Source organism: Alexandromys fortis, unplaced genomic scaffold (assembly GCF_014885135.2).
Source record: "Alexandromys fortis isolate MF-2015 unplaced genomic scaffold, M_Fortis_MF-2015_v1.1 scaffold_11, whole genome shotgun sequence".
NCBI classification, from domain to species: domain Eukaryota; kingdom Metazoa; phylum Chordata; class Mammalia; order Rodentia; family Cricetidae; genus Alexandromys; species Alexandromys fortis.
Genome location: NW_026067912.1, coordinates 11,846,972 through 11,870,063, shown reverse-complemented (window position 1 = coordinate 11,870,063; position 23,092 = coordinate 11,846,972). Strand labels below are relative to the sequence as shown.

The 23,092-nt window shown below is 44.5% G+C and overlaps 1 protein-coding gene across 1 annotated transcript in view; it reads right to left on the bottom strand.

Annotated features, from left to right (window-relative positions):
• The window catches only part of Dock2 (dedicator of cytokinesis 2), a 398,899-nt gene that overhangs the window by 201,531 nt on the left and 174,276 nt on the right, over nucleotides 1-23,092 (bottom strand). Inside the window, exon 27 of the mRNA XM_050138695.1 lies at nucleotides 14,255-14,350. Coding sequence (XP_049994652.1) covers nucleotides 14,255-14,350 — 96 coding nt within the window. The remainder of the gene's footprint in view (nucleotides 1-14,254; nucleotides 14,351-23,092) is intronic.

The window sequence follows — 23,092 nt, the reverse complement described above, 5'->3', positions numbered from 1 at the left end:
CCCGGGGTCTGAAGAAACACAGAAGAACCTCAGTTCACCATCAGTGCACAGTTACCGAGCCTCTTCTGTGTGCTGACTGCTACCAAGGACATTGAGAAACTGCACATGAAGCCCTGACCTCACCAGGCACATGGTTTAACAAGGGCTGCCCCACAGCAAGCAGAGGTACTTGTTGGACTTGCTCTACCTAGATGTCACAGCACACTTCTTTGACTGAAGATGAGGATATAAATACTCCTGGGACTCTGTCCATCATCTTGCCCTTACCCCCACTGTGTGGCTCCCTGGAGGAACCTTTTGAAATAGATGGTTGGCCAAACCATCCTCTGATTCTTATGCCTTTAACTGCACCCACCACTACTCCAGAGCACAGAGACTCACTTCCACATTAAACAAGGCTCCTAACTGAACTCCGAATAAATGTTTACCTTCTAACTTCTTGCTACCTCCCTTCCCCGTTCCTATTTCACTGCCACTCTCAGATGTCAGAGAGTGTTAAATATCTGTGTCTGCCTCTTCTCTTCTCTGCCTGGAACATCTATTACCCATCTATCACAGGGAATAATGTGCACTTCGAGGGAGGATAAAAGATGGGGCTCGCACTATCATATTAATAGTGACGATAAGTAGCAGATGCCTGAAATCTCAGCACTTCTGAGCACGAGGCAGGAAGTCAATAAGTTCAAGGTCAGTCTGGGCTACATAGTAAGACTCCATGCCAAGTCAAATCAAATCAAAACCACCACCAACACAGTCATGCTAAGCTCTCTGTTTCCTTGAAGTGACCGTGGGTGACTGCCAGAACTTCACTGCCCTGGTCACATTCACTCCTCAAACATGTCCCATCAGGTATTGATGACGGACAACTGCCACTTCCCAGTAGCACAAGTGGCAGCTTGAAGACAGAGAAATGATTTGTCAAAGTCAAGAAAGGGGGTGGTGGCAGGGAAGACAGAGCTCTTTTACAGTCTGCCAAACTTGGGAGCCAGGGCTCTTAAAACGCCCATGACAACAGCAGGCACCAAATTTAACATCATCTCCCCTCTTACTTTCTCATCATCTCCCGTCCCTGCTCTAGTATCAGTCATCCCATCCTGAGGTCCCACGGCACTGCGCAGGCTGTCACTTCTGTGTGACATTGGGATTTCTTTCACCAATCTCTCATGCTCATCTCTACTAGGAAGCAGCGTCCTCAGAGACAGGAGCTGTCCCTCCATCTCTGGGAAACGGCACAGGCTTCCCAAGTCCTGCGATATATCATAAATGCTTTGTAAGGTCTGTTGAGTGAATGAAAAAAAACTAGGATCCCTGAGAGGGAACACTGGGAAAGACAGACAGATAGGGCCAGGGCCTGTCCTGACTGCTGTGCATGTCTCCCCAATCTTTCAAATGAAGTCCTAGGCTCTCCTGGCTTCAAATGCTATTTAGAAGGTGAGATTATATCCAGAAAAGGGGCTTTAGGAAGCTGGGCTTCCACAGTAATTCTGGTTTTTAAAGAAATGGTGTTTGAGGTTTTCTGATCATAAAACGTTATTTCAGGAAATAATGACATTTTAAAAATTTGCAAATTTTAAACTCACCTTAAAAAAAGACGCAGAACAAGCTCACTATGGAGTCTGGCCTCTGGAGCTACAAGCTCTAGTGAAGACTGGGTTTCTCTCTTGCTGTCCTCAGCCCTCTTGGTGACTTTCCTATTGTCCCTGTGGCCCTTCTTTCAGGTTGAGTCACAGAATATGGTTGAGCATTTGAGAAAACCCTGCCAGATGCCAATTAAAGACTACAGGGCACCCGCAAGTGAATTTGGCAATAAGTTTAGAAAGATGGGTTATGACTTTGAAGGACCACTTGACGGAATTAATTCCTTCAGCTAACCCAAGAAAAGCAGGGTCCTTAGAGGGCCAATGGGGAACTGAGGCTCACATCTCTTTCATTACAGTGTTCCAGAGTCTGATCCTCCTCTCTGGGGAGTCAGTTCTTATGTGACTGGGGATACACCATTAGCAGTTAGTTCTCATGGGACTCTTGAGTAGCTCTCCTGGGAGGACTGCTGTAAAGGCCCAAGTTTGGTGCCACCCAACTCTTGGTGAGGGAGAATTGTCTGTATTCTGTCAATCATGCTTTAAATAAACATTGATTGGCCAGGCAGGAAGTATAAGTGGGAAAACCAGACAGGAAGTAGAAATGATGCAATGAGAACAGGAGAATTCTGGGAAGGAGGAAGTTGATTCCTCCCAGTCCTGCACAGACCACCAAGGAAGCAGGATATGACCTGCCAGCTGAAAAAGGTACCAAGCCATATGGCAAAAATAGATCAGAATAATGGGTTAATATAAGCTACAAGAGCTAATAAGTATCCTGAGCTAATGGGCCAATCAGCTTTATAACTTATAGAGATCTCTGTGTGATTTTCTTTGGGGCTAAACAGCTGTGGGGAACTGGGCAGGACAGAAACCCCAACAAGCAGGCCCTCAGGTTACAAACTCTCTCTGTTTTCTGGCTTGGGATATTACCACCTGAGGCATCAGTCCTCACCAGAGCCACCTTTGGGTCTTCACATAATGAGAGAATGGGGATGATGGGCCCCAGAGCCTCCATAACATGGGCCATTTCAACTTTTTTTTTATTTTATTTTATAACTAGCCTGCTTTGGGTACTTTTGTTATAGTAATGCAAAACTGACACACACATCCTATCTTACATGCCCACTAACATCCCAGCAAAGGGCTGTGGAACCCTCTAAGCCTCTCACCATGTCAAGTCAAGAGTAAGGACTTTAGCATGAAAAGTAAAAAAGAAAAATAGGACCAGCAAGATCTTGGCTCAGTGCTCTAAGACTCTCACTGCAGAGGGCTTGCTATCTATTAAGGCCAATTCTTTGCAGACAAAGGAGTAAGGGGCCTAGTCATTAAATGGGCTCCTCATTCCTTGAGAAAGGAAGAAATTAGTTCCCCATCTGTCAAAGCCCTTCAGACTCCACAGCTTGCTTCATGGCCCTTCGAAAGCAACGCTGGCTGAGATGGTGGTCAGCCAAGACCAAGGGCAGACATTCTGTCCTAAAGCCTGGTTCTGGTACCGGGAAACAGGACAAGGGATTCTGAGGACTCTTGTTCTTTAAGAACACACTTAAAATCACTTGCCCCAAATCATATTTGTGTATCTCCACTAACAGAAGCCAAAAGGCAATGGGCTATTTGGAGATAATTCGGTTAAAATTTGATAACATAGACAGTGCATTTCCCAGCATTGGCTGAATGATTCCCAAATTCTCTGGGTGTCTCCCTCTCTGGGAGCTGACATAGACAGCCCTGGTGTGGCCAGTGATGGTCCCACTGGGATATCAATCTCCCCAGGTCTCAAGCTGATATGCTCTGCAGAACCCCAACGCTAAAATCCCCAAGTCAAATGGAAAACACCCCTGGGGAGTAGCAACAGCGAAAGTTTACCAACTAGGGGCACTGTCCCTGCACAAGCTGCTCTGCAGACAGACCAGGGAGGAGGCACAGCAGTGAATATCCTCTGAATTCCCATCTCGGAAGCTCATTTGGGATCACAAAGATGGTTCTGAGCATGAACCAGTTTCTTCTCCAATCTGTCATGTAGATAGGAGCAGAACTGTAGAATTTATATAGAGATAGATCCTTAAAGGGAAGCCTGGCATGAAACAGACCTTTTCTCACACATTTTTAAAAACAAAACTTAAAAAAAAAAATCTCATCACCCACTTCTCCTTTAATTGGTTTGTCCCTTCCATTAATTCACTCCCTATGTCTGGACTGAGCATCTGCTACATATCAAGTCCTTAACTGTGGGACAGGAACCCCAAAGATCCTAGGACAGTTATTTTGCCCAGCAATCACAGCCCACTGTGGACTACAGACAGGAAGAAAAGAAAATCCCAGTCCAGTGTGGGGAAAAAAAATGCCAGCATGGAAATAACGTAATTGCAATAGCTACAGCTCACCGAAAGTGATGCCTAAGAAATGGAAGAATACAAGACAGAACAAGGCAAAGAGTCCTGCACCCACTTGGAGTTCAGTCCACCCAACCAATGGTTTCAGAACATTTTAGAACCAAATTCATTTCTATAATGTCAATCCTGATAAGTGACTTCTGTCCTGTGTAGCAGGCTCCTTGAGAGTTGAAAGTGTGGTGTGTGTGTGTGTGTGTGTGTGTGTGTGTGTGTGTGTGTGTGCAATTATTCCCTGACATGCAGTTGTGAGATTCCACATCAGAACATGTGTTCCCAACATAGGACACATGCCCCTCCCCCATACCACCAGCTTAGACAGCCACCAAGATACCCTGAGCTAATGATGTCATCTTTGAGTTATCAAACCTGATGTCAGGTCTCTTGAAAATTTTTACTTTTTTTTTCTTTCTTATAACTTAACTTTCTTTTTCATCTCCCCTTAACAGACACACATCTAAGCATAAAGATGTGCCCACATACTGTGCGATTTTAAGCCAGTAAACGCATTTCTTAAACACATGAAGTGACATGTTTACCATGTAGGCTTTGAGCGCTGGCAGAGCTGACTGTGATGCAGATTGCAACTTCCTCCTTGCTGGACTTGCAGTACTGGGTAGGGTGTTTCCTCTGTAAGAGGTAACATTGGCTTTTCCTAACACCCCAGACAAAATTGAATTATATTCTCGTGGTGTGCAGTCCATTCATTCACACAAGCGTTCCATCAGTGTGTATGGTTATTATCACCCACACATGTGTCTGTTGGAGATGTAGCCTCCCCCGCCTTCCCATTCCTTTCCCATAAAGTTATTCCTTCGGATCAAGTGGACAAAGTGGCCTGCAGGAGAATTCAGAGTAGAAAAGGAGCTTTGTGGGTGGGCGGCACAGATACTGGGTACCCAGAGGGTCCCATGTAACTAGGCCTCCATCCTCAGTGTTGTGGGGTCACAGATATTTTCTCACCCAGCAAGTTCTTCAGGGTACTCCTTTGGTTGAAGATTCACTCGAGAGAGGACGAAGGGGAAGCCATCTATCCTCTTAGGAAATGTAGCAGGGACAGTAGAGGGAGATGGTGGGCCCACCCCGGCTAGAAAACATTTTCAGCTGGGAAGTCTTCAAAGACTGAAGGGCAGCCAGAGGGGGGAGGAGGAACCTCCCCAGCACTTACAAAGTCTTATCCAGCACTCCCCTCTACTGCCAAGGTCGCTGGTCCCACCACCCCCATCCCAGTGAACACATTAAACATTCAAATTAACAAAGGGGTTTTTTTCTAGTTCTAGTGCTGAGATTTAAGTATCAAAATTGAGGAGACTGTCCGTTAACATGTCTTTGCCATCCAAATCTACCCCAAATTCTATGCCTTTCTGAGGTTTTCTGAACGGACATCCCATGGGCTGTCACGTTAGTTCCCACAGTCGAGGCAAGGGGCAGCTTCGAGAGGTCAACACGCTCATAGGAACCTTTAAATCACCTGATGCCTAACAGGTACCTTTAGATGCCAACAGGGTCAGTATCCAACACACAGCTTAAGAGCAGGGATTCAAAAACAGCCACCCTCAGTTACAGACCTTCGCCCCTCCACTGCCGGCGAGCCGAGCGCTCACAGACAAGACGCGCAACCTTTCCGTGCCTCATGTCGACTGTATGACAGAAGAAACCGAGGCAAGACGAGTGAGGTAAAAGATGTTTACCCACCACGAATATCTCAATGAACGACAAAGCTTGGTGAACGTTGTAATTTAACAAGGGGCTGCACTGCTGAGTGGAGGCCTAGGTGAGCTTCACAGGCATCCTCTCCGTGGACGATAGCGGGGAGCAGGGACGGTATGTCACCAAAGGTCTTGCCTTGGCTCTGAGAAGGCCGCCTGGAGTCCCCGGCTCATCCTCTGATGCTCGCGTCCCACTCAGCCCCACAAGAATGAACAGAATGTGAAGCCAGAATTCAGAATCTGGCGACGTGACATGGGTTTTCCGGGCTCCCGTTCCTTAGGTGAGGCAGTAGAGTGGGGGCGCCCCGCCTTCCGGATTTCCCCCTTGGTTCCTTCTTACCAAAGTGTTCTGAGTGCCAACTGCACTTACCTTTATTTAATCACTCCACAGACTCCTCTGTGAAAAGCGGGGTAATTAGGCTCAAAATATATCACCCAGAGGCTTGTTTTAACTACTTGAAATAAAAGCTAGCTCCCAGTTTCAACAAAATTACCAGATCGCTATCCTTCGGAGCCCTCCTGGCAGTGGGGATGTTCTCTGCTTGAGTCTTGCTGTGGGGTGACGGTCCCCAGCCTGGGAGAGGTAGCGGGAGGGACCAGCCCTGGCTGGGGTGCACAGGCCTGGAAGTTGGCCTTGCTCTGCAGCCCTCACGTGGGATAATGTCTCAGGAGAAAACTCGAGATGCTGTTCGCGCCCTATCTCACGGCCTCTAGCTGTGTTACTTTAGCTGTGGTACTTCCACCCTTGGACTCATGCAATCACTGGATTTAGTCTAGCGTTAGACAGAGCAGTAATTCTCTGTAACCTTAGAACTCAGGACAGGAGTCGCATACGGCAGGGCCAGACTTTCTTGTACGTGCTAACATCTATGAAGGTGACGCTTGATGTCACAATATGGGTGACAGCATTTTTCCTGTCTTATGGCCACAGAAATTCAAAGTGCACCTTATATATCAGATATAAACATGGCATATTTCACATAGGAGCTGTTCGTTACCAGATGAAATGTGGGTTCTTCAAGACTATGTGTCTTCTTTGTCATTCTTCTGTTCCCACATCAGCCTTTGTAAAGGAAACAAAGAGGTACCGAAGAGAATATTGGCTGTATAAACACTTTTAGACTAAGCCAGAACAGAAACACCAATAGTTGCGGTCAATGTACAATATTTACAAATGTCTTCTCTATACCACTGTTCACCAATTTGAAGCTATGACAGACATCACCAATAAATTCAGTTCTTCACACTGAGCCAGCATGGGGCTTCTTCAATCATTTTCAAAACAGTATTTCAGCTAGACATCACCAAACAACAAGTGATGTGGTAAGGCCATATGTCAATCTGTTCAATCTGTTGATTTCATTGGTTAATAAAGAAACTGCCTTGGCCCATTTGATAGGCCAGCCCTTAGGTGGGTGGAGTAGACAGAACAGAATGCTGGGAAGAAGGGAAGTGAGCTCAGACACCATGCCTCTCCTCTCCAGGGCAGATGCGATGAAGCAAGCCGCCAGGTCAGACATGCTGAATCTTTCCCTGTTAAGGCTGGTGCTACACAGATTACTAAATATGGGTTAGGCAAGATATGAGATTTAGCCAAGAGGAGGCCAGAGCCAATGGGCCAAGCAGTGTTTGAAAGAATACAGTTTCTGTGTTGTTATTTTGGGGCATAAGCTAGCCAGGCGGCCGGGAGCTGGGTGGCAGGAATGCAGCCCGCAGCTCTTCACTACAAACAAGAGTAGGCATGGGCATCCCTGCCTATTTTATGACCCTGGCTCTGAAGCTGGGGAATCAACAAAAACCAAGGTTTAAATGTGTTTAAATGCTGCCTCATTTTGCAACTCTCTGTGGTCAGATTGTAGAGCCCTTCTCCTCTGCCCCTTACTCAGATGCCCCTTCAACCAAACCAAGCCACCACTCTCACCACCAAAGTCAACTTTCTCTTCAGTGATTCATGTGAACGATCTATTCTCTGGCAGCTTAGAATCTGGCAAAGAGAAATGAGGCCTTCGGAGTCCTTGACTTTGGTTTTTATAGACTTTCCTTTGTCATCGCCAACAATCCATTGTTCGAGTAGGTGATTTACAGAAAATTAGAAGTGGCCATTGCCAGCAAATGAGATTTATAATGAGCTGAGCCAAAGAAGCCACTATCTAAGCCACGGAAAGAAGCAGGCTGCAGTTGCCACGGGCCTCCTGACAAGGTCTTGTTTGGGATTTTGGAAGCGCTATGCATGAATGGCGTGTGTCAAAAATATTGATTGTTTAATATTCCCAAGCAATGGAAACGAACCAATAAAAATCATGTCTGGAAAATTTAAAATGATGGGTGGAATGGGACTATTTCTTCCTTGTCAAATCTCAATTTGAAATTAAATTGGGGCCTTGGGCACTAAGACAGGCCCTGACCCCTGAGTAAAATTACTTTCCAATATCATTTTCTTTACTTTGAAGGAGATCTTTCTATTCTCGAAATTTCTAGAAAGGCCCCTTCTGTGAAAATGAAGCTGTCATAAGAAAAACTCCTTTTGGGTTTTTCTTCTACTCCTTATTTCCCCCCAATTTATTTCTCACCTCATTGTAGTTATAACAGCAAACAAGTCACCAGGACTAAAGACTAGCTTGTAATAGCACCTCTCAACACTCTGGGACCAGTACGAGAAACAAAGAAATTGGGAACAGGCCAACCTTACATCACCCTCTCGCTTGCTGAAAGGTGGGCACCTGTTACTGAGAAAGCACACTTGCTGAAGAAGAAAAGACAGTCTGGTGGAAAGTCAGGGGTCTCACTTCCCCAGCCTTTCTGGGGGAATGTTTTATTCATTCATTGGTTCCTTTATTTGCTGACCAAGTGTGCACTCAGTCCTCTCTCTTCACAAGGCATTCTGCCAAGGATAAAAGGCCACGTGGAACACAGTCCCTTCCCTCAGGGCTCTTAGAATGTAGGCGAGAAACAACAGAAATTCGGCTTACTCTGTACTAAGGAAGTCCCTGAGCCAATAGCCCTGTCAGACACTGGGGCTCTAAGATTGAATAGCAATAGGATAAGTTACAGATTCCTCCAGCCCCAGGAGGGAAGGGAAAAACCTGAGCTCCCAAATACATGGAAGGAGAAAATGGGGGACCGTGATATTGGAATATTTGGCAGATGTCCAATAGGATGAGATTTTTTTCTAGAGGACACAGACTACGCACCACTCACGTCTGAACCTCTTCTAAGGTTAGCACAGGTTCTCACAACATGTTGAGGAAATGCACGTGCATTCAGTGCAGATAGTACACGCACAACTGGTTCTCATACAGGTGGGGAATCAGTTTTCACAGCAACTGCATTTAGAAGACAGATTACCCATTGGGTATACAGGCACAACCTCTCAACCATCACATGGCAAAGAGAAAAGCTAGCGCCAGCTCGCCAACAAAAATGACTAAAAACAAAAGACCATAAAGGTCAGATGAGGTGAAAAGGTCTCCATAAACCTGTTCTAAGTCCTTCAGAATTGATAGGGTATGTTGTTTTTTCAATGCAAGAATGTGGGGACCAGACCCGTCAGTCACAGTTTATAGAATATAGCATGGCACAGCCACTCTGGAGCATGGTTGGGTGTTTCCTAGAAAGAAGCTCATTGCCTCAGTGATTCCACTACTAGATTGCTACTCAAGAGAAATTAAAATATGCTCACACTAAACCTATAAGCAAATACCATAGCTCATAACTTATCAGCCAAAAGTTGAAGACAGTCTAAAACCCAGCAACTAGTATATGAATAAGAAAACATCATGTTCATCAATGTAATACTATCCAGCAATAAAAAGGGACAAAGCATGACATGTCCCCAAATATGAATGAATTGCAGAGCAAGGTAAGAAGCCAGTCATGAGAATTCAGACTTGTTTGATTTTTACCTTATGAAGTCCTCCATAGAGGCAAATGATCAAAAAGCCAGAGATAACAGCAGTTACTTAGGAATGGGGGATAGGGGTAGGGGTGGGATGTGATCCAGACTGAGTTACTGTGATTGTCATATAGCGGGGGAAAAGTGCTAGAACTCACAGAAACTAGCACATTTGGTGGTTACATTCTAAAATATGTTCTAAAGTATGCATCTGTGGTGAGCCTCCAAAGTTAGGTCAGAGGGTACCAGGCTGAGAAGGCACAAGAAGACATGGTAGACAAGGCCAGATGCACAGGCAATGCAGAAAGCAAGAGTGTCAGGTCCATGCAGGCAACACCCAGACATCATCTACCTTTCTAAACATTTAGACAGAAAGTCAGATGAGAGGCTGAAAGAAAGAGTGGTTGAGGCCACAGTGGAATCCAGAATGCAACAATGATCTGAACGTATTTATGAGCTGTGTCATAGGCAGTGGGGAAACCATGAGGCATTTAAGAGTAGGGACATGTCCTGACAAAGGCATGACAAATACCAGACAGCGAGAGGAATGTGTATTGGAAAAGCCAGTTGTTACAGTAAAGCATCAAAGAACACACCCATAAAGCAGACAGTAGTGAACTAAGTCCACTCTGCCATCACTTGCTGGAGCTGATAATGCAGAGGGACAGAGAGACTCATTGGACCAGATAGAAAGGAAAATAACAACAGACACCACTTACTTAGTGTTTCCTACGGTTCAGACCCTGTTCTGAAGAACTGGTACTCTAGAAAGGCAGGGAGTTAAGAGGCCGCTATCCACAGAATGAGCCAAAATGGATTGATGATCACCTTCAGGTTCATTCCAAAGAAAAGGAATAAAGATTAGGAGAGTCATAAAATGCTTATCTAAGGTGCGCTCCGGGAATCACGCATAGGACGCTTCTAACTCAGAAAGAAACGGTGGTACTTCAGCACCGGAAGGATGGTAAGTGAGAAAAATGGCAGACCATTGACGAGGCTGTGCAGCACAGGGAAGCAGGAACTCCTGGCTACTGCAACATTCTATGGGTGCCACCAAATTTTCAGTTTTCATCTGTCTGTCTGTCTGTCTATCTATCTATCCATCTACCCATCTATCTCTGTCTATCTATCTCTCTATCTCTCTATCTCTCTGTCTGTCTGTCTGTCTATCTATCTATCTATCTATCTATCATCTATGTTATCTATCTATCTATCTATCTATCACTTTGCAAGCTGGGGCATGGAATCCTGGTCCTCACACATATGAAGCTCTCTTCTAGCCCAGCCTTGCTTCTTTGGATGTATATAACACACAGTCAATGACCAGGCATAAGGAGTAAATAAGCAGTAGACAGAGCCAAAATCATAAGGATTGTGGCACTCGGGCTCCTTATAGGAACCAGTCTCCCCAGCCACCGTTAGAACAATATTTGGTAGCTTGGGCCCTTGTACCCATGAAGCTGCTGTCACTGGATATCCCCACCCTGGCTCCTTCCATATCACAGTAAAACAGAGATCCCACTCTGAGTTTGGAAAGCTGGAACCAGTTATTAGGGGATCATAATCTGTCAGTACTTAAATGTTAGGAAATTGTACACACAGTATTTCTTAATTAAAATTTTTTGAACATGCTTTTCCCTCTTCCAACCTTTCCTAGATCCTCCCCACCTCCCAACTTCTTGTTTTCTCTGTCTCAAAAAATAAAGATCAAAACAGACAAAAAAAAAATAAGACAAAAATAATATTAAAACAAAACAAAATGAAACAAACCCCCACCACCAAAACAACCCATGGAGTTTGTTTGGTGTTGGCCAACAAACTGGATGATGTGCAGAGTGAGACTTCAAAGTACTGAGTCCTAATTGGGATGTCGTCATCAAACCCCTCCCCTCAGGGCTCAGGGATCTCTGTAGAAGGGGAGGCAGAAAGAGTGGTCAGAGCCAGAGATGGTGGGTGACAACCAAGGAAACAGTCTCTTCTGGACACCACGTGACCGGTGCTTATACGAGCTCAGAGACAGTGATGACACAGGTTCAAGACAGCCAAACCCCACTCCTGATAGGGACAAGTAGAAACAAAGTCCCACCCCAACCAGGAAACTACGTGCAGCTGATAACCTCTAGGAAAGGGAAAATCAGTTTCCTCCGATGGAAAGTCGCTGGCTATAGCAACCACACTCCAAGGCAGGCCCCATGCCCAGGAGCCATCACAAAGCATACAGGGTGATTTTTATCTCAGGGAAGAGGGAATTCTGTTAACTGTCATGATCCTATCTAGCATGGCGCCAGTCAGTCTGAGCTGAGAGTACCATTCTTTGCACATTAGTGTATCCGCTTGGTGCACTTCGTTCATTCACTCATTCATTCAAATCTTTATTCTGCATTTATTGAGCGCCTACTCTGCTGGGTGATGTTATCAGACTCAGAAACACAGCAGGGATTAAAAATAAGTCACTTCCCTGGACTTACACTTTCACAGTGAGAGCAAGACTGCGACCCAATAAAGCACAGGGGGAAACCACTGAGAAAGATACAGACCCACGTTACAGCATTTGAAGCGCATGGAGGGATCCAAGTGCTGTGCCTGGCTTCAGGACCAGGAAGCCTCTATGATTGGGTGATTCCTGGAGCGATCCAATTATATTGAGAGAATTGGCATGCAGACACCAAGTAGAATTTTGTTTCATGTATAGGAGGAACATGTAAGGGAACGAACAAGAGGTAGAGGCATCCAGAGAGGACAGTGGTTTGAATCTTCTTTCTACCTGAGATGAGAAACTGCCAGTGGGTTTGACCAGAGGAGCGGCATGGCTGGGAGTGCCCATCTCTGCTAGGAACTGGTTCCCTGTTAGGGTCTCAGAGTATGAACCCTACTTAAAGCAAGATGGGGAGAGACCACAGTGTTAGTGACCGGTTTTTTTTTTGTTGTTGTTGTTGATGTTGTTTTTTTTTTTTTTTATTTTGTTTGGGAGGCAAGATAGTCACACCACAGAGCAGCAGCCTTCCCTGCTTCAGAATAACCAGCCCCTGGGACTTCACCATTGGTACCACCTCTCCAGGATCAAATGGGCACCTTCCCAGCAGCTGAAATCTGGTTTTCAAAAGCATATCTGCTCTTATGTCTTGCTTATTCACCCTTGTCTCTCCTGAACAACCAGGGCACTTCTTTCTAGCAGTTAATCACCCTTCCCACGGCTAGCCCTGTCATAAGGCTGATAATAACAACCTATTTTTTCTCCTAGCAACCTGCCTTCTCATCTCCCTCAAGAAACAGATGCCTGAGGTCTCCAGGACTGCAGTTAACTGGATGCCTCTCCAGCCACATCTCCCACTAAGTGTGAGCCCACTAATTCCCAACTCTCCACTTCCCCACATCATCCTGTGTCTGCAGGAAGCAACCAGACATGAACCAGTGCCCCTATACCCAAAGAGTCTAAAATGCTTGGGTGAAGGCTTCGCCCCAGCCCCTGGCAGCCATATATCCAAAGAGTCTGGAATGTTCAGGTGGAAGCTCTACCCTAAACTCCTCCCCTGGAGCTGCCTCAGTCCAAACTCCACCCCTGAAAAAGCCCACCAACTGATGACCCCTCCCCAGAGATACTCAAGACAACTCCCACAGGGTATTTAAACTGCCTCTCAGAGAACAAACACGTGGTCTCCTCAACTTTCCCTGGGGCCTCCCAGGAATGCTGTGCTCAGAATAAACCTGGATAGCTTGTTACAGCCACAGTGTCAGATCCCCAGTGGCCAGGAATTTAAACCTAACACTCTGTGTGTGAGAAGGTGCAGTAAAGAGACTGCTGACGTGACCGCTCCAGGGTATGGCTAAGGGAAGGTTTTTGTTGTAGGTAAAAGAGTGAAAATATCCTGGAAGAGTCCAAAGCAGAAAGAGAAATAAACAAGTCATGGCCAGGGTTATCTGCAAGAGGAGACAACAGCCTAGTGGGGCTGGGGGAAGAGGGATCTTGCCCTTATAAAGGGTATCTGGGAGGAGAGAAGCCTGGGAAGAGAGAAAGGCCAGGATGCTGGGATTCTAGTGTAGGGGCTTTGAAGTGTACAACAAGTAGTCATAGGTAGGGACCCAGGAAGCCTGGAGGCCAACACAGGCTTTGATAAGCAACCACAGGTGAATGCCAATGGAGTCATTTGTCCTTTCTGCCAGAGGCCAGAGGAGTGATTCCTTTGGGCAGATGGGAACCAGTTTTACAAGTACCTGAGGAATGCTGACTTTATTCACCAGAAATTCTACAGTGTAGCTAGAGTTAATTTCTAGATATATGGACTGTCTGTCGACTGCCTAAGATCTAACATAGGCAGAGTTCACACAGTAAGACCACTTAGAAAACCAAGCCCATAGAGCCCTGGGCCAAAGCACCTCTTGAATAAGGCCAAGAGAAAAGGTAGACAAGTCTGGAACATTCTACCTTGTTCACTTGTAAAAGCCCTCTCTCCCTTCTCTCTGCTGACTAGAGATACCCCATTCCTGCTTGTATACTCGTCAAACCCTAAGTCATACTTTAATTTGACAACTTGAGGTAACTTTCATACACTTCCAACTCATATGGGAAAAACCTGATCCTTTATTGCAAAAAACAAAGCAATGCCATTCAACAAATGTATCCAGAAAAATCCACTCTGAGACTTTAAAGAATTTAAGATTGTTAGACTGGAAGAAGTGTTTACTCACAATTAAAATGTGATCACGGCCCATCGTGATGACTGTCCTGTTCACTGTTCGCAGCAGCTGGACCATGATCTCTTGGATGTGGTCATAGGTAAAGGCCTGCAATGCAGTGAGAAATATCATTGTTATATTGTGACACTGGGTCAGCTCACTCTTCCAAAGACACAGACAGGAGTGACCAGATATAGATCACGTGTACCATAGATTCTTTTGGGTTGCATCAAGCCAAGGCAGACCTCAGTCTTTGTCTAGACTTGAACTCTCCACTCTCCACCCATAACCTCCCAAGGTCCAAGGGTGGGAGGGACAGGGAAACCGTCTCCTGACTTCTTTATTTTTATAATTCTTTCTGCTGACATCACTTGTATACATCATCTATAGTTTGTATCACATAAATATATCATTCATGGTTACAGCACAGGGAACTAATGTTTTTGAGTACTAACTAAACACCTTGTACTCAGCTAAACACCCATTCTCTCATCAAGATAAGCAACATTACGATTGCAACTCTTCAGATTGAAGAGATGGGAGCTCAGAAAGGCTACAGAACTTGTCTGGGGGGTTACTTAGGAAGGAACTTGGGGAAATGTTGAGTCTAGCAGTATGGCTCCAGCCTGCCTCTTTTCACTCCCACTGAAGCACTGAGTGTTTGGGTATAGGCTTTGCCCCAGCCCCTGGCATCCATACATTCAAAGAGTCTGGAATGTTAGGGTGGAAGTTCCATCCCAAGCCCCATCCCTGGGAGTTGCCTCAGTCCAAACTCTGTTCCCTGAAAGCACGCCAAATGATGATCCCTCCCCAGAGATGTTCAAGATCACCCCCAAAGGATATTTAAACTGTCCCCCAGAGAATAAACACATGGTTTTTGGGTCTTTCTCTCCTGTCTCTTCTCTAGGGGACTGGAAAGCCATTCGGGAGTGTTTGTATCCTTTAAACCTTGGCTTTTTCTAATTTGGTTTGATTTGGTCTGATGTGGATTTTTGTGTCAGTAGAGAAGGTTATTGGGGTGCAGAAACTTTTCAGTGAGGACAGGGTCCAAGATCTCTGTCTGCTGCTGAGGCTTCATTAATCTCCCCCATCTGCCAAGATGGAGATACTGTTTTCAATTGGGCCAACTTCTAGTTCCTTCCGTGACTTCTGATCTTTCTTCTCTTAGAAGATCTTCAGGGCTGTGTATTCATTACTCTTTTATCTTTTCTTCATTCCTTCACAATTGCATCAAATTTATATAATGGCCTCCACACAGTGTACTTTCCCCCAGAATTACATCTCTTGCCTTACAAAAATAGATATTAAAAGTACCCCTTTCCTCTAGACCTCCTGACCCTGGCTTCTTTTAAACATCCATTTCTTTTTAGTCCAAAGAGCATCAATTAGACGGTTCGGGAAGCTTGGTATTTAAAGTGCAAACCCGTCACCTTCCATTCGTTCTCTCTGAAAGTCCCCACTGCGGCGACTGTCACAGGGAGTGTTCCGAGATCAGGTGGAGGAGACCGTCTCAGAGAGTGCTTTGAGATCAGGTGGACTGGACTCTGGATGTGACTTTGCATCCCACCTTTCCTAATCTGAGCTGGGTGACCTTGGGCAAATCGCTTTTCTTCTCTGTGTTGCAGTTTCTATATGTATGAACGTGGCCAAGATCAAAAACTTGAGGTTACTGATTTGAAGCATCAATTAGGGACTAAGGGAAAGCCCTCCATCCCCAGAGTTTCGGAGTGTCCACCTGCAAAAAGGAATGAGTGGCTGCTGGGACTCCACATCCCCTTGGTCTGCATCAGCATCAGCACCCTTGCCCAAGCTTGCAGATTCCCTGCACGTAGCAGAAAGCACAGTCTGAGGCAATGCATAATATAAACCCTGCCTGATATGGAAATGTCACCCAAAGAATGTATAGCTTCTATGCAAATGGAAAACCTTCAAGATGATAAACCTGTGCTAAACCATAAAAGTGCAGCCACAAATCAGCCGCTCTTAATTGCTCCAGTGCCAGGCAAGTGGAGGCTAACCCAACGGAAGTGTCTTCCAGGCCCAAACTAAATGGTGCCTTGTAATTGAAATGACAAAATCAGTCTTCCTATTACGGCCCTGGCAAAGAAATTAATCCACCCAACCTAAACACACTGCAAATTGCAGCGATTTTTTTCTTTTAATAATTATAAGCTATGATCTCTGGAAGGGACTCTAATTGATCTCTCTTGCACAAACACAGTAGGAAGAGGAGAGATTTGGGGGTGACTAGGCTGGGGTGGGACCAACCCACCTTTCTGAGTTACCCGAAACCTTTGGTGTTTTGAAATATAGAACAGTATCTCCAGAACATGAGATCATATCATCTATGAGGTGAGCTTAAATCAAGAGAACCCAAACAAAACTCTGAATCACAACTCAAATCCAATTATAGGAAGGGAACCTTTGGTCTTTCTTTCAACCATCTGTGAAACCAACTGGAAACTCTCCCTCTGGTGTGAACGTTTGAAACACTGCTCTTTCATTCATGTGGACACCCATCTCCCCTTGTTTGGTTGGTTGTTTTTTGATAAAGGGTTTCTCTGTGTAGCCCTGGCTGTCCTGGAACACACTCTATAGCCCAGACTAGCCTTGAATTCAGAGATCTGCCTGCCTCTGCCTCTAGAGTGCTGGGATAAAGGCATGTGTCACCACAGCCCTTTTGACAGGGGGAGTCTTCTCAGGTCAGAGCAGGCAGCAGGTTAATAGTGTCTCATTGGCTTTCGAGGTTAGATTCATGGCAAATATGCAAGAAAAAATAAATACACAAAACTTGAAAAAGAAAGCAAAACAAGGATTACATGACACTTTAATAGAACATTTCTGATAAAAATCAACCGAGGGTCCTCTCTCGGGAAATACAGTTCCGACAGACCATCCACAGCTGATTAGATAGCAAACGTTTATTTCTCTGCAGAGCTTGAGAATTCTACAGGGGTGAGAGGCCACCACGTGAAAGATAGCATTTGGTGTCGGTTCATTGCTTTGGAAAAGGATATGGCGTTATTACTCTGTGCTAACATCACCTGCCTGAGACCCGGTGGCAACGTTCCAACTCTTCTCTCACAAAAGATCAGGGCTCTATCCTTTTCCTAAAGATTTATTTTATTTTTATTTATGTGTGTCTCGGTGTATGTGAAGGCTGGTGCCCTTGGAAGGCAGAAGGGGATGTAGAACAGAAGATCATAAGTCACAGTCTGGATGCTGGGAACTGAACCCAGGTCCTCTGAAAGGCAGGAAATGCTCTTAACCAGTGAGCCATCTCTCCAGGCACCAGGGTTCAGATGCTTTTAAGCAACTTGTTTCTTATTTGTCTTGTTTCCTATTTCATCAGTGAAATAAAACCTTGACATATGCCAGCTTGTAGATGCATAACCTGATTTTTTTTTAACACTTTGACAATTCTACTTTGAGACAAGGGATGCTGAACACTTACAATGGGTAGCTATCTAAAATGTTAATGATTTTTATGAAAATTAAAAATGCATATAGTTTTTAGAATTTCTAAAAAAAATCTATTTCAAACAAAACAATGAAATACTGGGTCTCTCCTTTACCACCGACTCCTCACTATTCCAGTTGCTACAGTTGTGACTCTGGTATGTCTGAGTATGTCACCTAGTACAGGCTTACATTTCCATTTTAAAACAGTTTTTTTCCCCCATCTCCCAGCTATTTACACCAAGGACATCAGTCCTCCAAGGTATGGGCAAGGGGTACGATTTTATTGTAGATATGAGGGAAAAAAAACAGTCAGAGGCTTCTAAAGGAGTCCAGAACAGAGAAAGCAGCAAACTGAACATGACTTTCAGGCTGGACAGGCCATGAGAGAGGGTGGGGGAGACGGGGAGAGAAGATGAAGAGAGTGAGGCCACAGGAGACCAAAAGAGGGGAGAGCAAGAGAGTAGGGAGCAAGAGAGAAGGACAAAAGAGGGTGGGGACCACGACAGCATATGGCTATAGAGGAATTGAGAGACTGGGGGAAGGGAAGCCAGTGAGTTGGAGAAGTTTATGGTAGGGGCAGGGTGAGAAAAGCCAGGATGCCAGCATGGACTTTAACAGGTATTTGTGCTGACGAGAGAGCCTGGAGGCCTGCTGCATTTTGGTATGCTAATAGGCACCACAGACGCCATTTGTCCAGAATTCCTGTTGAACCTGACGGTGGCCTTCTGTGTTACATGTCTGGCTTGAAAGATGAGTACTTCACTCTCTTCCTCATCAGGCCCACTTGGCCTACCATTCTGCCTGACCTTTAGATTATAATTATGGTTTGATCAATTTTTAATATTTAAAAGTTTTAAACACATGCATGCCCTTTCATCTGAGTTGCAAGCCACGATCAATTCCTATTTCTTTGTGTTTATGTGCATGTATGTGTTTATATGTGTATGTGTATATATGTGTGCATGTATATGTGTATCCATGTGTACCTACACATGTATCTATGTGTATGTGGATTATTTATCTATGTATGTATTTATGCATTGCAGTGGGAGTCTGCATTGTGTGTGCACATATGTGTTTGTACCCATAAAGGCCAGAAGGTTTCTCAATAACTTTCTTTTTTATTTTATCACTTTATTATTTGAGACAGTCTTTCACTGAACCCAGAGCTCATCCATTCAGGCCAAAGTGCTTCGGGGACTCATATGTCTCCCCAGTACCATACCCCACCCCCAAAGGCTGGGGCTAGAGACAAGATGAAGGACAAGAGATCATATATACAGCATTAAATCTAAATGGAGAAAGAGGGGGGGGAGGGAGAGGGAGAGAGAGAGAGAGAGATAATATGAATGCATCCTCCCAGGGACAGTTGTAATACGTGGCTGCTAGCATCTTTTTTAGCTGTGTTCTTAAATAGGAGCCTTTCCAATTTCATTCTTAAAATCGCACTCACTTGAAAAGAAAATCCCCAACTTAAAAGAGATAGTCATAGCTATAGTTATCCTCTAGCACAAACTCATGTCTCACTACCTTTGGCCACCACTAGAGATACGATTTTTCATGAATTTGAGGTTTGATTTGGTAGTTTCTCCCTTTTCCTCCTATTTTAATTAGATGCTATCCTCAAAGAGTTTGCTGGATCAACACCTGACTTTGGAATGCAAGCTGCAGAAGGAGTCGCAGGTAGAGGGGGCTCAGTGCGGTAGAGGTCAGGGTTAAGGGGGGCAGCATTGCTACATCTGTGGCTTCACAGGGTGACTGCCCATTTTCTGGGTAAAATTTGGACAATGTATGTCTGAGAATTGTACTGAAACTAGCATTTTGTGGGAAGAGAGATCTAGAGTCAGTAGCAAAGGATATGGTCAAACGAAGGGGGAAAAAAGACATGGGCTCTAATTCTGACATTGCCAGCTAACATGGTTTGAGGTCTCACTACATATCAAGGCCTATACGTGTAGACTTGGCAACTCATTAAAGTTCTCAGTTTACTTACTATAAGGCTCTCCTCTGTAAACCATCAGGATTATTAGCTAGTTCAATGACTTGTCTGAGAATGATCTACACAGGTCCAGGGTCTTTTCAAACTGGTCCAAGTTCTTCCATTGGTTCCAAGTGTGATGCTGCCTTCAGCCCTCCAAGATTCAACTGCAACTGTCTTCAACAGTCTAAGCAGTGCCTTGGCAAACAATGTGTCATGGCAGAGACTGCAGAGTGGCCACTAGCCATGTTCTTCCCTTGTCCGTCTCTGCCCTAAACAACCTTGGCTCTCTGGGCCTCAGTTTCCTTATCTAAACATTAGATGCAACGCCTCCGCACTGCCACAGCTGTTCTGGGAAATTCTGCCTAGTTCTAACCCAGACAGCAAATGTTTTCTGAGGTTTTACTTCACTGCACATTCTTCTGATACTTTGAAGATATTTGCTCAATCTGCCACCCCTAAGTGCAAAGCTTACTGTGGTGCAGCTCAACACTCTCTAGCATGCGGGTACCCAGTCTCCAGTGAGCAGGGGAGTCCTGCATGCACCCGTGAAAGAAAGGCAATGCTTCTATATTCCAGATGTTCAGACGAGGAAAACGAGGCTCTGGATTTGGTCACACATTAAAGAGATGTCAATCCAAGTCCCAGTCTCAGCCTACCCAGTTCCAGTCCCAACCTGCCTGATTCAAGTCCAGGCTTGTCCCCTCTAGTCCTGGCCTGCTTGAGTTCAGTCCAGGCTTGCAGTTACCCACCATCTACCTATCTATCTGAAGCGCATCCTAATATATACATTCACGCACAAGTGTGTTTGTAAAATATCCCCCTGATTATGTCCTCGGGTAGTAAGTCATATAAGAGTCCTAAGTCAGCAGAGCCATTCAATGAATGGTATCTAATCTGTACAATGGACTAGGCAGTAAATACACCTTGATTTGGAAAGAGACTCTTGGTGCATTCTGTAATTGACTGCAATGCACCACTTTATAAAAAGATATCTCACTTTTTACCAAAACTTCTGGGGAAATGCATGAAATTGTTAATACTGATGCCTGAGAAGGAGAAAGAGGGATATATAGATATGATAGCCAATGGAAAATTTTTCCTTGCTAGGGCTCATTGAAAATTTTCACAATAGTTGACACTAGAAGAAAGATAACTCTTTTCTCTGTGACTGAGTGACAAAGGGCAGCCTGTACCACTAAGAAAATGAACTCCCAGGAGACAGTAGATCCATCTCAGGGGCTGCAATGCACTGTGGCAGCCCTCATTGTCCCTTTCAGGGTGGTGAAGTGCTGTGGGTTCCCTGTCCCTTGCTCTGAGATCTCCCACCCACACTGGGGCTACAGATGTAACCCGGGGGCTCACACACTGGTCTTTACCGTTAACATCACTCACCTGACAGAAGTTTAAAGCAATGTGAGTTAACTTTTCTTTTTTTTAAAAGGCACAGTTACTAAATGTTTTATTCCATTTACCAAATGCTTTTAGCTTCCATTTCCTGACAGATTTACACACACATACACACATACACACACGCACACACACACAAAACAAAACCATCACTTTCAACAACAATGCAAACCTCTCTGTGCTTAGAGCAAATGCATGCTTTTATGCAGATCTTGAATGCTGTTTTTTGAGGGTTTTTATTAAGACACACTGGAATCTCCAACCTTTAGTCTAGAGAAGCAAAAAAAAATATTTCAAACCTTTCTAAACATGTAACTCTAACATCTTAATGCTGATGAATGAATCCCAGAGACATGAAGCTACATATGCCAGTATGCACATCAGACAAGCTCTAATTTGTGCTCTGTTCTACAAAATAAGAGTCACATACTGGGACTGAATAAAGACCACATCTATCATTTGTTAAATTCTGACTGCATTTCAGGCAATGGGCTGTACGCTACACAATTATCTCAATGCATCTTGACAAACATGCCAGAGTTAAGTACCATCTTATTTTAAAGTGGAAAATGGGATCCATTCCACTTATTATCTATCATTCGGTTTATACCGAGCAGTTGGTATGCACCAGGCATTGTAGGCACTCCATATCTGTGAATCCTGAGAACAAGCTTGCATATTTGCTACATTGGTTCTTCCCATGGTACAAGAGAGGAAACAGAGATGTATATAGCTGGTCCAGGCACAGGGCTCTGGTGATAGAGCCGGAGGAGAATTCTTGTCTTTCTGGTTACAAGGCTCCATTGTTTCCTGTGCTAGCTAATTATAGCCAAACTTCACTATTTATCATATCCAAACAAAGCAGCAAAGTAAATGACCCCAAATCAAGAATCTTGTTGCCTTTGGGTATAGTGATGCAAGCCTTTAATTCCAGCACTTGGGAGGCAGAGGCAGGTAGATCTCTTTGAGTTCAAGGCCATCCTGGCCTACATATTGAGTTCCAGGACAGCCAGAGCTATATGGTGAGACATTGTATAAATGTAGGAGGAGAAAACAACAACAACAAGAGGAGGAGGAGGAGGAGGAGGAGGAGGAGGAGGAGGAGGAGGAGGAGGAGGAGGAGGAGGAGGAATAATCTTGTAAAGTTGACAGCTTATCCACAATAAAGAATAACAAGTATTACATGACCAGGGGATCTGCAATCCCAACTGTTTCACTCTAAGAACAGGTTCATCAGACTTCTAATTTGAGGCTGCGCTTCTTGCTATCCATTTCAGAATTCCCTGGGCAAGGCAACAGGCATAGACAGACTTAATTTGAAAGCCCGTCTCACACAAATCAAGCCTACTAAAAAGAAAATTCCCTCCAGTAAAAAGATAATCAATACAATCACACAAGAATTGAGTAGTAATTGAGTATTAGCTAATGCACTATTCATCTTTAAATAGTTATTTAAGCAATTATTAGTTTCAATTATTTGTTTCATATGTTGATGCTGATTAACCATTTATGTCCAAATACTCCAGGCTTCTTTATCTAAGCTGCTCTGAAATATAAATTCTTAAAACTTAAATGCAAACTAATCAAAAGAGCAAATGGCCCTGCAGCCATGGGTTCCTCTGAGCTCTCTACCATAAAAATGGGGCTCTGTAGGTTAGATTAGGTTATTTGTAATAGTCCCAGAAAGTTAACAGAATTGCATACTCATTCCTCATCAATATTCTTGCATGGGCTGCTGAAAATGTCAAGATTCATTGTAATGAGCGAACACAATGAACAAGGCAACCTGTTTAACCTTGGTGGTCAGAAAACTCAGAATAGTGCTTATGTAGCATTGATTTTTATTAATGAGTAAACAAATTACTCAATATTTAATACATGCTGCTTGGTGGGTAGATGATAATTTTGAAAAAGCATGCATCCATGGGAACAGGATAACAAAAGAACTTCATGATGCTGAAAGCCTTTGAAACTCCTTATCCAGAAAGCTATGAAAGGTG